Below are 18,085 nucleotides of genomic sequence, written 5' to 3' on the forward strand. Positions count from 1 at the left end.
AAACTATCACAATATATTAATCAGCTATACTCCAATACAAAATAAAAAGTTAAAAAAAATTCCTTCCAACTGACTGCCTTTAGACTTGAACACAACTTTTCCATGGTCTCCAGCCTGCCAGTATGCAGTCTACTTTAAATTTTCTCATTCTCTCTGTATTTATATCAAATATATGTATATGTGTGTATCCATACATGCAGACACACACATACATACATTTTGTTGGTTCTGCTTTTCAAAAGAAATGTTTGTCATGAAAGACACCGTTTTAACTATTGTAGCTGTGGAGCTGAGATTGTTGAAAACCAAACACAGAATCTCACTTTGTGAGTGAATGGACTGCAACACAGGTTGAACGTCTACCCTCACAGGGTGTCTACTGAAAGAAGTAAGATCCTAAAAATTGGAACGTGGGTGTATGAGAAACTCTGATGAAGCTGGAGTCATTAACCTTCTAAACTCTGGTGAGTCTTTGTTGAATGAAGAAGTCTCTCCATCTCTGGATAAGGATATAAGGACAGTATAATGGCCTACCCTAAGGCAGTTGCCATAAAAGACACTTGTGATTCTTCTCAGGGTCCTAGATAGGTGTCTTCAGTATTTATGTGAATGTCACTCATGCTTATTTTATCAGAATTCAGACATAATGGATATGGAGACAGGAGTGCATCTGCAGACAACAAAGGTCCGTATCACGGGGGAAAATGCCATTAATGGTGGAAAATGCCAGCTTGGAGTTCTGCAAAACTGAGTGACTAGTTTTGAGGCTTACAACACAAGCTCTGAAGTGTCTGATATGTCTTACTCTCTCTCAATAATTTGTAAGCAACTGGTTTATCATAAAAAATACATTGTTTATATGGCTGCATAGTAATAACTACATAGTTTACTCAATTGATCACTCACCTCTACATTTTGTATCTTATAGGGCTTTTCTCTTAGCTCAATTTCTCTCTCAGTATATACAGAAGAACTTGAATCCCTAGGTTTTATTTGATAAACCATATGTTCAAAACCAATTGAAGGCTCCAAGGGCTCAATTCCATAACTTACATTTTCAAACTGTAGTAAGCCCCTACAAATTCCAAAAAGTAAGCAAATAAATAAAATAATTCATTTTTCTTAAAGTCAATAAAATGAAACAATCAGTTTTTTAATAGTATGTAGATTACTTTCAGTCTTAGCCTTGGGTGGTGAAGTAGGAAAACATTACCAAGAATCCACAGATTTACTGAGTGGAATGAGTGGTAGTAATGCTGTTGGTATTTATCTAGCTATAATTAATACTAATGGTTTCCATGTATACTAAAAATAAACCCTTAATTCAGGAGGGGAGTAGGAGACATTGCAAGAGCTTTTATACCATGCTTTTCTAATGACAGTTTCTCATAATAAGCCATGCCTCACTTTAAAACTTTGCAAAGATCAATGAAACTAAAAGCTGATTCATTGAGAGGATAAACAAAATTAATAAACCTTTAGCCAGACTCATCAAGAAAAAAAAAGAGGACTCAAATCAATACAATTAGAAATGAAAAAGAAGTTATAACTGACACTACAAGTTGCTACAAACAACTATATGCCAATAAAATGGACAACTCAGAAGAAGTTGACAAATTCTTAGAAGGATACAGGTTTCTAAGAGTGAACCAGAAAAAAATGGAAAATATGAACAGAATAATGACAAGTACTGAAATTGAAACTGTGATTAAAACTTCCAAACAAAAGGCCAGGGATGGAAAACATAGCAGGTGAATTATTTCAAGCATTTAGAGAAGAGTTAACACCTATTCTTCCCAAATCATTCCAAAAAATTGCAGAAGAAGGAACACTCCGAAGCTCATTCTATGAGGCCATCACCACCATGACACCAAAGCCAGACAATGACGTCACAAATAAAGAATATTAAAGGCCAATATCACTGATGAAAATGGATGCAGAAATCCTCAACAAAATACTAGCAAACAGAATCCAACAACACATTAAAATAATCATACACCATGAACAAGTGGGATTTATCACAGGGATGGAAGGATTCCTCAACATATGTAAATTGATCACTGTGATATGCCACATTAACAAACTGAAGAGGGAAAGTCATATGATCATTTCAACACACACAGAAAAAGCTTTGACAAAACTCAGCACTTATTTATGATAAAAACACTCCAAAAAGTGAACATAGAGGGAATATACTTCAACATAATAAAGGCCATATATGACAAACACACAGCAAACGTCATTCTCAACAGTGAAAAACTGAAAGCATTTCCTCTAAGATCGGGAACAAGACAAGGATATCCACTCTCACCACTTATATTCAACACAGTTTTGGAAGTCCTAGCCAGGACAATCAGAGAAGAAAAAGAAATAAAAGGAGTACAAATTGGAAAAAAAGTAAAATTGTCCTGTTTGCAGATTAATGGTACTATACACAGAAAATCCTAAAGATACCACCAGAAAACTACTAGAGCTCATTAAAGAACTTGGTAAAGTTGTAGGATACAAAATTAATACACTAAAATCTCTTGCACTTCTATACATTAGCAATGCAAGATCCAAAAGAGAAATGAATGAAACAATCTACTTACCATCATATAAAAAAGTACCAAGTAACTAGCAATAAACCTATCTAAGGAGGCAAAAGACCTGTACTCAGAAAGCTCTAAGATATTGATAAGAGAAAGCAAAGATGACACAAACAGATGTAGAGATATACCATGTTCTCAGATTTGAAGAATCAATATTGTCAAAATGACTATACTATCCAAAGTAATTTACAGATTAAATGCAATCACTATCAAATTCCCAGTGGCATTTTTCACAGAATTAGAACAAAAAAATTTTAAATTTGTATGAAAACACAAAAGACCTTGAATGGCCAAAGCAATCATGAGAAAGAAAACTTGGGCTGGAGGAATCAGGCTACCTGACTTCAGAATATACTACAAAGCTACACTCATCAAAACAGTATGGCATTGGCACAATAATAGAAATATTGAAACTGGATAGAAATTTCAGAGCTAAACCTATGACCTATGGTCGTCTAATCTATGAAAAGGAGGCAAGATATACAATGGAGAAAAGACAATCTCTTCAATAACTGGTGATGGGGAAAAGAAAACTGGACAGCTATATGTAAAAGAATAAAACTAGAGCACTCTTTAATACCATGCACAAAAATAAACTCAAAATGAATCAAAGACCTGAATATAAAACTGGATTCTATAATACTCTTAGAGGAAAACACAGGAAAAACACTTTCTGGCATAAATTGAAGCAAGATCTTTTTTGATCCACCTCTCAGAGTAATGAAAATAAAATCAAAAATTAATGGAACATAATATAACTTAAAAATTTTGCACAGCAAAAGAAACCATCAACAAAACAAAAACATAAGCTCACAAAATAGGAGAAAACATCTGCAAGGTATTAATCTTTTAAATATATAAACAGTGCATGCAGCTCAATAACAAAAAGCACAACAAACTAATCAAAAACAGGGGTGGAAGATGTAAACAGACATTTTTCCAAAGACGATATACATATGGCACATGAAAAAAATGTTTAATATCACTAATTATTCAGATCAGTTCAGTGGCTCAGTTGTGTCCGACTCTTTGTGACACCATGAATTGCAGCATGCCAGGCCTCCCTGTCCATCACCAGCTTCCAGAGTTCACTCAAACTAAAAAATGTTTAATATCACTAATTATTAGAGAAATGAAAATCAAAACTACAATGAGGAACCACCTAACACTATTCAGAATAGCCATAATTAAAAAGTGTACAGATAAATTATGCTGGTGGAGGAAAGGGAACCTTCCTACACTGTTGGTCAAATTATAAATTGGTACAGCCACTACGGAGAACAGTATGGTAGCTCCTTAAAAAACTAAAAATAGAGCTACCATGTGACATAGCAATCTGACCCTTGGGTAGATATCTGAAGAAAAGCATAATTTGAAAAGATATATGTGCCCCAATATTCATTGCAGCACTATTTATAACAGCCAGGACATGGAAGCAACCAAAATGTCTACTAACAGAGGAATGAATAAAGAATATGTGTTACATATCTACATTGAAAGATGTATATAAAAAGGATATAAAGGCCATAAAAGCCAGAAAAAGATGAAATAATGCCATTTGTAGCAACATGGACGGACCTAGAGATTGTCATAACTGATTGAAGCTGGTTGGAGAAAGACAAATATTATCTGATACCACTTATACGTGGAATTTAAAAAAATGTTACAAATGAGCATATTTACAAAACAGAAATAGTCACAGATGTAGAAAGCAAACTTAGGGTTACCGATGGGGATGGGTGGAGGGAGGGATTAAATTGATAAATGCGAATTGACATATATACACTACTATATATAAAATAAATAACCAATAAGAACCTCCTGAATAGCACAAGAAACTTTACTCAATACTCTGTAATATTCTATATAGGAGAATAATCTAAAGAAGATTGGATATATATATATATAAGTGTATATATATAGATATACACACACACATGTACCCGACTCACTTTGCTGTACAGTAGAATTTAACATAACTTTGTAAATCAACTGTATTTCAATAAAAAATTTAAAAATAAAAATGAAACTTCTGAATATAATTTCTAAATTTGACAATTATTTCTTAAAAACTCCATTTTGCAACCATAAAATTATGTATCACAACCTGAGTCCAGTACACGTGCTGATGATCGCCATAGAATTCGGATAACCTTCAATATATCCTTGGTAGTAGCAAAAGTTCTGAAAAATAAAGAAAAACATATACATTTTTATTAGAATACTTCATGTTAAATATGTTATTCTCAAATATTTAAAACATATATACATATACTGTATGCATCAAACACTTACTATTTCCGAGACAGATGTATAAGATTATTTGATGGACATTTAACCTCAGTTTTCCAAAATTGTGCCTAAAAGTTTCTAAGAATAAGTACATTTCCATGATCTTTTCTATTATAAATTAAACATGACAACCCCTATCATTAGGATCAAGGAAAAAATCATCAAAAACTTATTTTTTCAAATTCTTCTGACTTATTTTTTCAAGGTAAATATAAAAATATAAATAAATCCAAAACCTTCCAAATTTATTGAATTAAAAATTACTTTATTATAATGGCAGAGTAGATTATATTGGATTATAAATTCCCAAATTTACTGAAAAATTAATTCACACATTTTGAAAGCTCAATGAATTCAGAGTACAAACACAAAGAGACCCATAAACAGACGCATAAGCAAAAACATTAAAAATCAAAGAATCAAATCTTGAAAGCAGCATGAGAAAACTAATTACCTTAAAAGAGAACTCCAGTGATATTTGTATCAGACTTCTCTGTAGAAACTACAAAGTTTAGGAAGCAGAGGGCTAACATAATGTACTTAAAGAAAAAAAAAATTACTCAAGAGTTCTATATCAAGCAAGGCAATGTTTAAAAATAAAATAAATTGATTTCCATATGAACAAAAACATTGAGATTTTGTTATTACTTGCCCGGCCTTACATGGAGTACTTAAGGAAATTCTTCAGGTTGAAAGTAAGTGATCTCAGATAGTAATTCAAATCCACATAAAATTTCAAAGAGAACTCAAGAAGGTTACTATGTAATTTAAAAAGCATACTATGTAATTTAAAAAGGCATATTTTCCCTTTCATTCTCTTAACTGATTTAAAAATCAATTAAGTAAAGTAATATGTATATATGCTTCCCTGATGGTTCAGTTCGTAAAGAATTTGCCTGAATGCAGGACATTGCCTACAATGCAGGAGACCCAGGTTTGATCCCTGAGTCAGGAAGATCCCCTGGAGAAGGAAAGGGCAATCCACCCCAGTATTCTTGCCTGGGAAATCCATGGACAGAGGAGCCTGGCAGCTATAGTCCATGGGGTCACAAGAGTTGGACACCACTTAGTGACTAACCCACAAAATGTATATAGCGTATTATTTGGTCCAAGAAATAGAATATATTTGCTGATAACAGCATATAGAAGGTGAGTGGAAACAAAGAAGTACTAGGTTAAGGAAAGGACTGCAGATAGTAAAGTAACTGTAACAGTGAACTGTTGGGATTGTACATTAATAGATGCAATATGTACAACAATAATACCATAGAAGGGGCAAATAAACAGTTTTATAGGAAAAATGTCTCTGTGTCTCACTGGAATTAAGGTAATATAAATCTAAAATTGCATCAGTTCAGTTCAGTCGCTCAGTCGTGTCTGACTCTTTGAGACCCCATGAACCTCAGCACGCCAGGTCTCCCTGTCCATCACCAACCCCCAGAGTCCACCCAAACCTATGGCCATTGAATCAGTGATGCCATCCAACCATTTCATCCTCTGTCATCCCCTTCTCCTCCTGCTGTCAATCCTTCCCAGCATCAGGGTCTTTTCCAATGAGTCAACATTTCCCATGAGGCGGCCAAAGTATTGGAGTTTCAGCTTCAACATCAGTCCTTCCAATGAACACCCAGAACTGATCTCCTTTAGGATGGACTGGTTGGATCTCCTTGCAGTCCAAGGGACTCTCAAGAGTCTTCTCCAACACCACAGTTCAAAAGCATCAATTCTTCGGAGCTCAGCTTTCTTCACAGTCCAACTCTCACATCCATACATGACCACTGGAAAAACCATAGCCTTGACTAGACGGACCTTTGTTGGCAAAGTAATGTCTCTGCTTTTCAATATGCTATCTAGGTTGGTCATAACTTTCCTTCCAAGGAGTAAGCATCTTTTAATTTCATGGCTGCAGTCACCATCTGCAGTGATTTCGGAGCCCAAAAAAATAAAGTCTGACACTGTTTCCACTGTTTCCCCATCTATTTCCCATGACGTGATGGGACCAGATGCCATGATCTTCGTTTTCTGAATGTTGATCTTTAAGCCAACTTTTTCACTCTCCTCTTTCACTTTCTTCACGAGGCCCTTTATTTCTTCTTCACTTTCTGCCATAAGGGTGGTGTCATCTGCGTATCTGAGGTTATTGATATTTCTCCTGGCAATCTTGATTCCAGATTGTGTTTCTTCCAGTCCAGCATTTCTCATGATGTAGTTTGCATAGAAGTTAATTAAGCAGGATGACAATATACAGCCTTGATGTTCTCCTTTTCCTATTTGGAACCAGTCTGCTGTTCCATGTCCAGTTTTAACTGTTGCTTCCTGATCTGCATACAGGTTTCTCAAGAGGCAGATCAGGTGGTCTGGTATTCCCATCTCTTTCAGAATTTTCCACAGTTTCTTGTGATCCACACAGTCAAAGGCTTTGGCATAGTCAATAAAGCAGAAATACATGTTTTCCTGGAAGTCTCTTCCTTTTTCCATGATCCAGCAGATGTTGGCAATTTGATCTCTGGTTCCTCTGCCTTTCCTAAAACCAGCTTGAACATTTGGAAGTTCATAGTTCACGTATTGCTGAAGCCCGGCTTGGAGAATTTTGAGCATTACTTTACTAGCGTGTGAGATGAGTGCAATTGTGCGGTAGTTTGAGCATTCTTTGGCATTGCCTTTCTTTGGGATTGGAATGAAAACTGACCTTTTCCAGTCCTGTGGCCACTGCTGAGTTTTCCAAATTTGCTGGCATTGAGTACAACATTTTCACAGCATCTTCTTTGAGGATTTGAAATAGCTCAACTGGAATTCCATCACCTCCATAGCTTTGTTTGTAGTGATGCTTTCTAAGGCCCACATGACTTCTCATTCCAGGATGTCTGGCTCTAGGTGAATGATCATACCATTGTGATTATCTTGGTCGTGAAGATCTTTTTTGTACAGTTCTTCTGTGTATTCTTGCCATCTCTTCTTAATATCTTCTGCTTCTGTTAGGTCCATACCATTTCTGTCCTTTATCGAGCCCATCTTTACATGAAATATTCCCTTGGTATCTCTAATTTTCTTGAAGAGATCTCTAGTCTTTCCTATTCTGTTGTTTTCCTCTATCTCTTTGCATTGATCGCTGAGGAAGGCTTTCTTATCTCTCCTTGCTATTCTTTGGAACTCTACATTCAGATGCTTATATTTTTCCTTTTCTCCATTTCTTTTTGCTTCTCTTCTTTTCACAGCTATTTGTAAGGCCTCCTCAGACAGCCATTTTGCTTTTTTGCATTTCTTTTCCATGGGGATGATCTTGATCCCTGTCTCCTGTACAATGTCACGAACCTCAGTCCATAGTTCATCAGGCACCCTGTCTATCAGATGTAGTCCCTGAAATCTATTTCTCACTTCTATTGTATAATCAAAAGGGATTTGATTTAGGTCATATCTGAATCATCTAGTGGTTTTCCCTACTTTCTTCAATTTAAGTCTGAATTTGGCAATAAGGAGTTCATGAGACTTCCCTGGTGGCTCAGATGATAAACCCCAATAAATAAATCCAATAAATAAATGCAAAGGTTGTCAGATTAAGTTAAAAAAAAGACACAACTGTAAAGTGTTACTAGATAACTGGCTTTAATTTCAAAGACGTAGACTGATTAAAGGAATAAAAAAGAATATCATGCAAATAGCAATCTTGAGCAAATGGGATTGACCACATTTATACCAAGTTACTCTGGTGGTGACTCAGATGGTAAAGAATCTGCCTGCCAATACAGGAGACATGGGTTCAATTCCTGGGTCTCCTGGGGTTGAAGATCCCCTGGAGGAGGAAATGGCAACCCACTCCAGTATTCTTGCCTGGGAAATCCATGGACAGAGGAAACTGGTCCATGGGATCACAAAGAGTTGGACGCAACTAGCGACCGAACATTATAGTGTATATCAGACAAACAGACTTTAAAAACAAAAAACATGTTAGTAGATAATGAGCAATATTTTATAATACAAAGTTCAACACATCAGGAAGATATAACACTTGTCAACACAGGTAACAACACCATAGTACATTAAAAATTGGTAGATATAAGTCTTCAACTTATAGTTGAAGACTTCCTTTTTCTTTCTATTCCACTTTTAGTGATCCATGGAACAGCTAGGTAGAAGATTAGCAAGGAAATACAAGATTTTAAAAAATACATTAAGGAAACCCAGTTAATTTATGCCAACATCCGTTGGATCATATAAAAAGCAAGAACATTCCAGAAAAACATCTACTTCTTCTTCATTGACTACAATAAAGGCTTTGACTTTGGATCCAACAAACTATGGAAAATTCTTAAAGAAATGGGAATGCCAGACCACCTTACACGCCTCCTGAGAAACCTGTATGCAGGTGAAGAAGCGGCAGTTTGAACTGGACATGGAACAATGAAGGTTCCAAATTGGGGAAGGAGTACATCAAGGCTGTATATTATCTCTCTGCTTTTATGTGGAGTACTTTTATGCAGAGTACTTCATGTGAAATGGATGAAGCTCAAGCTGGAATCAAGCTTGCTGGGAGAAATATCAATAACCTCAGATACGCAGATGACATAATCTTTATGGCATAAAGTGAATAAGAACTAAGGAGCCTCTTGATAAAGATGAAAGGGGAGAGTGAAAAAGCTGGCTTAAAACTCAACATTCACAAAAGGAAGATCACGCCATTGGGTCTCACCACTTCATGGCAAATATATGGGGAAACAAAGGAAACAGTGAAAAACTTTATTTTCTTGGGCTCCAGAATCACTGCAGATGGTGACTGCAGCCATGAAATTCAAAGACACTTGCTCCTTGGAAGAAAACCTAGGACAAACCTAGACAGTGAATTAAAAAGCAGAAATATCACTTTGTCAACAAAGGTCTGTATAGTCAAAGCTATGGTTTTTCCAGTAGTCATGAATGGATGTGAGTGTTGGACCATAAAGAAAGCTGAGTGCCAAAGAATTGATGCTTTTCAACTGTGATGTTGGATAAGACTCTTGAGAGTCCCTAGGACAGCAAGGAGATCCAACCAGTCCATCCTAAAGGCAATCAGTCCTGGGTGTTCACTGGAAGGACTGATGCTGAAGCTAAAGCTCCAGTACTTTGGCCACCTGATGAAGGAACTGACTCATTGGAAAACACCTGATTCTAGGAAAGATTGAAGGCAGGAGGAGGAGGGGATGACAGAGGGTGAGATGTCTGGATGGAATCATCCATGCAATGGACATGAATGTGAGAAAACGCAGGGAGATGGTGAAGGACAGGGAAGCCTGGCGTGCTGCAGTCCATGGGGCTGCAAAGAGTCAGACATGACTGAGTAACTTAACAACAACAAAAGTAAACCTAGAAGACATCTGTAAAATGCTCTGCCAAAGAAAAACAAGATACGCATTCTTCTTAACCTGAACATATTTTCCAGGAGAGATCATATGCTCATGCATTAAAAAAGCCTCAATTTAAAAGTACAGAACTAGTAAAAGTATGCTTTCTGATAATAATGACATTTTTTTAGAAATAACTGACAGAAAACATTTGGATGAACTCACAGACATGTGGAAATCAAACATCGTATCTCTAAATAACCCATGGATTAAAGGAGAAATCAAATATGAAACCAGAAGATATTTGAGGAAAATAAAAATGAAGAAACTCCATACTTAAAAAGTATAGGATGTGGCGAAAGTTAGTGCTTTTGATAAATATATATAGATTGACACATATATTAACAATTAAAAAAGATAAAGTAATACCAATCCAACCACCTATAACTCAGGAAAAGAAAGAACAAGCTAAATCTAAATTAAGCAGAAGAAAGGAAATAATGCAGAGTAAAATTAAATAGGAATAAATAGATCAATGAAAGCAAAAGGTGGCTCTTTGAAAAGTTAAAATTGACAATTCTTAAGATACATTGACTACTAAAAGAACAAAATTACTAAAATCAGAAATAAAAGTGGGGTATTACTACCACCCTTATAGCAGGATTATTTGGGGAGTGCTAAGAATCATCATATGCCAACATTACATGATGCTGGTAAATCGATAAATCTATAGAAAAGCACAAACTACCTTCTCTGTCCATGGTGCCTCTTCTAGCATCAGCACTTGTGAACTCACAGAGAGCCTATCCACTGCCATGGCTTCTGCACACTGTTGTGTCTGATATAGAAACTTATTTTTCAGTGAATTAAGTGTAGCCATTGGTTTATGTGGGCTTCCCTCATAGCCCAGTCAGTAAAGAATCTGCCTGCAATGCTGGAGACCCGGGTTTGATCCCTGGGTCAGGAAGATCCCCTGGAGAAGGAAATGGCCACCCACTCCAGTACTTTTACCTGGGGAATCTCATGGACAGAGAAGCCTGGCCAGTACAGTCCATGAGTCGGACACGACTTAGTAACTAAATCACCACCACCACCATTGGTTTATGTACATATCTAACCGTATATTCTATCATCTGGAAGTGGCTGATCTAATTTAAAGGTAGACTAGCTTACTGAACACTTTTACCATGGTAGTTGGGAGACATTACTCTGAAAGGCTGGGGTTCTGTTTGCATCAGAGACCAGTATATGGCAAGTTTCACTGAGAGCTTCAATACATTTGTCCAGATATAAGGTGTTGAAATGGGAGTCTCACCTTCCCAACATTATACCTAATAACTATTTTGTAGCTTTTTTGCTTTCTACCATAGTAACTTTTAGCTCCCAGCCACAGTGGGGAATTTATTCACCCGGGGACACAATAATGATTCTACTACTTTGGAAGATGAAACTTCCACCTGGATATTTTGAGCTACTGTACAAATGGCACTGTACAAATGAGCAGGCTAACCCAGTGGCTGGAGTGACTGACTCTGAACACAGTAGGGAAAACTGTTGCTTAAAGAAGTGCTATGTCTTCAATTTACTTGAATATAACAGTAACCAAAATAAGATATGATTAAGGATGCAGACCCTTTGGGAATGAAGATTTGTGCTTTTCTGCTAGGTAAACATCCATAAGAAGCTTAGGTATGTCCTGTTGAGAGCAATGGAAATGGGGAGCAGGTGGTGGGAAAAAGAAGTCATACACAGCAATCATAACTGATCACAGAAGCGAAGACTAGCAGCTTTGCATATGTTCTTTTGGCTTGTCACATGCATATGTATCTTTATCTGTACGTACCAACAGTTTTCTTCTTCCCCCCCCTCTTCCTATTATCAGCTTACATACAAGTGGTTGGAAGTTAACTTTACAAGTTAATTTAACCTCACGTTAACACAGTATTCAGAGGGACTGTAACAATTTGTGGACAGCTTAATATTGCTACCAATGGACACAATGACACGTGATTGTGTGTCTCATCAATTTGTGGAATAATGAAAATTGCTTTAATTGTGAAAAGTTTGGTTGAATGTTGTTAACTAGAAATAGGTGATTCTGTTGCTTTTTCAGAGTTCAAATACATACATATGGGGGGCTTCCCTGCTGGCTCAGTGGTAAAGAATCTCCTGCCAATGCAGGAGATGCAGGTTCCATCCCTGGTATGGGAAGATCCCACAGGCCATGGAACAACTAAGCTTGTGTGCCACAACTATTGAGCCTGTGCCCTAGAGCCTGTGCTGCACAACAAGAGAAACTGCAGTAGTGGGAAGCCCGCACCACCACCACAAAGAGAAGCCCTCTCTCGCCACAGCTAGGGAAAAGCCTGCACAACAATGAAGACCCGGCACAGCCAAAAAAAAAAATTTTTTTTAATGAATGCATATGGAAACTGAATAGTCTAAGTGGTAAGGCTCTGTTGATTATTAATGCATTGCAACTCAGTTTCAAATTAACCTTTTGCCTGCTTTGTACAAATGAATATGGGCCCCTTAATTTTATTTTTTCCTTTGCTATGGAGCAAGCTTTGCTAGTAAGGGGTGCTGGTGAGCACGGGAAGACAGCTTTGCTGTCTGGTTCCAGGGTGCTAGCTTGGAAGGCTCCTACAGAGAGTACAGCTGTGGCAAAGCCAGGATGCTTCAGTGACTGGTGGTCACTAACACCCTTCAGCCAGTAGTTTCCATCCATCGAGGCCCCTCTCCTTCCGCAGTAAAGTGACTTTGGTGAGACATCTCATGAGCAGCTCTCCTGGCTACCCAAAGGGAAGATTTCCCTTGGATGGTTCTGAAGAGAAATTTCACAGCAACATCATTTGGAACAGCACCACAGTGACTGCTGCTATTCGAAGATCCATGGTCATGCCATTTTCAGCAATCCCATCTCTGGGGTAAAGAAACAGGCTTTTTTAACCCATCCTAAGGTTGCCAACCACCTGAACTGCCTCTTGAGAAATCTGTATGCAGGTCAGGAAGCAACAGTTAGAACTGGACATGGGACAACAGACTGGTTCCAAATAGGAAAAGGAGTACGTCAAGGCTGTGTATTGTCACCCTGTTTATTTAACTTCTATGCAGAGTATATCATGAGAAACGCTGGACTGGAAGAAACACAAGCTGGAATCAAGATTGCCAGGAGAAATATTAATAACCTCAGATATGCAGATGACACCACCCTTATGGCAGAAAGTGAAGAGGAACTAAAAAGCCTCTTGATGAAAGTGAAAGTGGAGAGTGAAAAAGTTGGCTTAAAGCTCAACATTCAGAAAACGAAGATCATGGCATCTGGTCCCATCACTTCAAGGGAAATAGATGGGGAAACAGTGGAAACAGTGTCAGACTTTATTTTTTGGGCTCCAAAATCACTGAAGATGGTGATTGCAGCCATGAAATTAAAAGACGTTTACTCCTTGGAAGGAAAGTTATGACCAACCTAGATAGCATATTCAAAAGCAGAGACATTACTTTGCCAACAAAGATCCATCTAGTCAAGGCTATGGTTTTTCCAGTGGTCATGTATGGATGTGAGAGTTGGACTGTGAAGAAAGCTGAGCTCTGAAGAATTGATGCTTTTGAACTGTGGTGTTGGAGAAGACTCTTGAGAGTCCCTTGGCCCGCAAGGAGATCCAACCAGTCCATTCTGAAGGAGATCAGCCCTGGGATTTCTTTGGAAGGAATGATGCTAAAGCTGAAACTCCAGTACTTTGGCCACCTCATGTGAAGAGTTGACTCATTGGAAAAGACTCTGATGCTGGGAGGGATTGGGGGCAGGAGGAGAAGGGGACGACAGAGGATGAGATGGCTGGATGGCATCACTGACTTGATGGATGTGAGTCTGAGTGAACTCACGTTCACTGTTGGTGATGGACAGGGAGGCCTGGCATGCTGCGATTCATGGGGTCACAAAGAGTTGGACACGACTGAGCGACTGAATTGAACTGAACTGAAGGCTGCCAACTGCTTCTTCTATCTGATATTCCTATGTCCTTTAAAGTTCTCTTTACTTCTTGTTTTTTAGTCTAATCCCTGTTTAATTCTCTATATTAAACTTTCTATGTGCAAATTTTTGAGTGATTTCTTTAGACATAGACTAACAGTTTCTTACATTTTTTAGATACTTCATTGGTGTATCATCATATTTGTATTTCTTGACTGTGGGTTCATATACAGCTTCATCTGCATAAATCATACTTTATACAATCAAGAGAAAATATCTTCCTTTCCTCCAGGTTTCGACTACTTTCCTGCAAATGTGGTTTATATTGTCCAGACTGATAACATATCTATCTTCAAAATTATCAGTAAATTATATCAATCTTATACAAAAGTTGATTGGAAAAGTTGGAAATCAATAAATCATTTTAGGTCAGCAGAGAATAAAATTTTGATAGAATAATCAAAAGTTTATTATTTTTATACAATTTCCTTTCCCAGTTTTTTCATATTTTTTTCATTGTCATTTTTTTGCCCTGTTTTCCTTTACCATACCTTGTTTAGTCTTCTATTAGCACTCAAAATGAATGTGTATTAACAACAACAGTAAGAATGTTGTGTGTGTCTCCTACAAATTTTGATCTGATCAAGTTGATTGATAGTTCTGCTCAAGTCATCAACATATTTGCTGAGTTTCTTCCTACTTCACCTATTGATTATTGAGAGAGAAAGAGACAGAGAGAGTGTGTGTGTGGGGGGGGGGGGGCATGCATATTCAGTTGTGTCTGACTCTTTGTGACTCTATGGACTATAGCCTGCCAGGCTCCTCTGTCCAGGGGATTCTCCAGGTAAGACTACTGAAGCAGACTGGCATTTCCTACTTCAGGGATCTTCCCAACTCAGGGATCAAACCCTCATCTCTTGGGTCTCCTGCATTGACAAGTGGATTCTTTATCACTAGCACCACAGAGAGAAAAGTCTAAATCTTTAATAATAATAATTTTTTTTCATTTCTGTCAATTTCTGCCTCCTATAGTTTGACATCTATTTTTATATGCATACATATTTCAGATTGTTACGCCATCTTGTAATTTTACTTTTTGACCACTATGAGTATCTCTCTGTTCTGAAGAGATCAGAAAGTAAGCTGCAGACATGGGGAACAACCCTGTGATGACCAGCCTAGACAGCATATTAAAAAGCAGTGACATTATTTTGCTGACAAAGGTCTGTCTAGCCAAAGCCATGGTTTTTCCAGTAGTCATGTATGGATGTGAGAGTTGGACTATAAAGAAAGCTGAGCAATGAAGAATTGATGCTTTTGAATTGTGGTGTTGGAGAAGACTCTTGAGAGTTCCTTGGACTGCAAAGAGATCAAACCAGTCCCTCCTAAAAGAAATCAGTCATGAATATTCATTGGAAGGACTGATGCTGAAGCTGAAACACCAATACTTTGGCTTCCTGATGCAAAGAACTGACTCATTGGAAAAGACCCTGATGCTGGGAAGGATTGAAGGCAGGAGGAGAAGAGGACATCAGAAGATAAGATGGTTGGATGGCATCACCGACTTGATGGACATGAGTTTGAGTAGGTTCTGGGAGTTGCTGATGGATAGGGAAGCCTGGAATGCTACAGTCCATGGGGTCACAAAGTGTTGGACATAACTGAGTAACTGAACTGAAATGATCAGGGAACAAATTCTGTGTCTGATAGGTTGATTTGGTTTCTTATAGATAAGCCTTTAGTTAGTAAGATTTTAGGGATGCAAATCATTTGTGGAATTCATGAAAAACAAATTTATATACTTCTAGCCTAATTTAATAAACCCTCCTGAGTTTTCCTACACTGAAGATAGGGTTGAAGCTTTGGCAAACATACTTTGCCAACATGGCATTTGAGGCCAGCATTCAATAACTTACTACATTCAGGTTATTATTAAAACAGTCTTTGATTTGTCTTTTTAATTATACATTTGTCTTCCATGACTATCTCCTGGGGAGGGAGGAAATAGAGTTATGTGTTAGGTATACAGAATCACATAAAAATTAGGTGTGGGACATTGCGGCCACGTGCATATTATCGTCTCTATTTTTCTTTTTTTTAGCTCTGTCTCTCTCCCTCTTGAGGTTTCCAAGGTAGCTCAGTGGTAAAAAATATGTCTTCCAGTGCAGGATACATAGAAGATGTGGGTTTGATCCCTGGAGAATAAAATGGCAACCCACTCCAGCATTCTTGCCTGGAGAATCCCATGGACAGAGGAGCCTGGTGGGCTATAGTCCATAGGGTCACAAAGAGTTGGATATGATTGAGCATGCACACACTCTCCTTTACCACGCTCACACACACACACGCACACACACACAATGCCACACAGTATGTCTATTATATATGTATATATGCATAAGTGTATATATCATAAGACTTCTAGACAGTATGCATTATTTATACATTTGTATAGAGAAATCCATAGACGATTCACATGTCTTTGCCTACTCTGTTGGGCAAAGGTTAAAAAACACAGCATGTTTATTATTTTCCCTGTTAAGAGCTTAGTCTATAAAAATGCTTTCACTCCAGCACAGTGGTATAATTTGCTATGTAGAAATCAGGATTGCAAACAAAAAATCAAACAGGTATTTGTGCGTGCTAAGTCGCTCAGTCGCGTTCGACTCTTTGTGACCCCATGGTCTATGTAGCCTGCCAGACTCCTCTGTCCATGGGATTCTCAGGCAAGAATACTGGAGTGGGTTGCCATGACCACCTCCAGGGGGTCTTCCCGACCAAGGGATCGAACCCACATCTTCAGCATCTCCGACATTGATAGGCGGGTTCTTTACCACTAGTGCCACCTGGCTGACAGCAAGTAACTGAAACCAGGCAAAGAGAAAGCAGTGATAAAAGGATGCTGGTGCTCACCCAGTCCTACCACCTTAGTTAACCAGACCTTCCGGTGCGGGTATTAGAGGCTGCACTGGATGAGCCTCTTCGTTCCCCAGTTGCCACACGTGCACAGCACTTGCGGTCATCTCTTTTCTGCTCTCCCAGGCTAGCAAGGCCTTCCACCTCTTTCCCTGGCTCACCCTCTATATGCTAACTGAACAGCCACTGGCGAGTGTGAACATGGCTAGGCTAGTTCTTGCTGATATTTCCCCAGCAGCTCCCTGTGTCAGTAGGGATGAAGTCCACATGGATTTCCATGGCACAGCATATCTTTCATGGCCTGGCCCGCTCATATCCTTCTCCTGCTTGCTGTGTTCCTGCCCAGGTGTTTCATGCTATGCACATACTTAGCTATCTCAGAGTCACTGGTCCTAGACCCATTCCCCATGAGGAATGGAGATATGCCTCCTGCCATCTTAAAACCAATTTCCTGGGCCACCTTATTCCATTGAAGGCTTGGCTTAAAACCATTTCTGTGTGGATTTCTCCGAGAGTAGGTATCACCGTATGTTTCAGGTATTGGTGAGGCAAGGTAAATGGAAAAAGCAAAAACAGCATTTCAGGAATGGGTAATCCCTGAAGTTCTATGCATCCTTCTATATTATTTTTTACAACAAATCACAAGCTTTATTAAATGAAGCTCTGGATATTCCAAATAGATGAACATGTAGTATATTCCTTAATGTGCATGAAATGTAACATGTGTACTTCTTTGGTCCCTGAACATACTTCAGATAAGTCTTTGGATTCTCCTTTTCTTCCAGATTTAGCTTTCCTGATTCCAGTCATGTTCTCTCATTGTAAGTATCTCACTCCATATTCAACCCTTTTACCATATCCATCAGCATCATGAAAAGAAAGAAAGAAAAGAAAGTGAAGTTGCTCAGTCATGTCCAACTCTTTGTGACCCCATGGACTGTGGCCTATAAGGCTCCTCCATTGATGGGATTTTCCAGGCAAGAGTGCTGGAGTGGATT

General features: G+C 38.2%; 1 protein-coding gene across 2 annotated transcripts in view; it reads right to left on the reverse strand.

Moving 5' to 3' along the window:
* Positions 1–18,085, reverse strand: part of LOC109553350 (disintegrin and metalloproteinase domain-containing protein 2) — a 102,803-nt gene that overhangs the window by 76,210 nt on the left and 8,508 nt on the right. For both annotated transcript variants that reach the window (XM_070781459.1, XM_070781458.1), the window contains 2 exons: positions 4,699–4,775; positions 907–1,075 (listed from right to left, as the gene is read on the reverse strand). In XM_070781459.1, the coding sequence (XP_070637560.1) occupies positions 907–1,075; positions 4,699–4,730 (201 nt within the window). In that variant the 5' untranslated portion in view covers positions 4,731–4,775. The remainder of the gene's footprint in view (positions 1–906; positions 1,076–4,698; positions 4,776–18,085) is intronic.

The sequence above is a fragment of the Bos indicus genome, chromosome 27 (assembly GCF_029378745.1).
Source record: "Bos indicus isolate NIAB-ARS_2022 breed Sahiwal x Tharparkar chromosome 27, NIAB-ARS_B.indTharparkar_mat_pri_1.0, whole genome shotgun sequence".
Lineage (NCBI taxonomy): Eukaryota > Metazoa > Chordata > Mammalia > Artiodactyla > Bovidae > Bos > Bos indicus.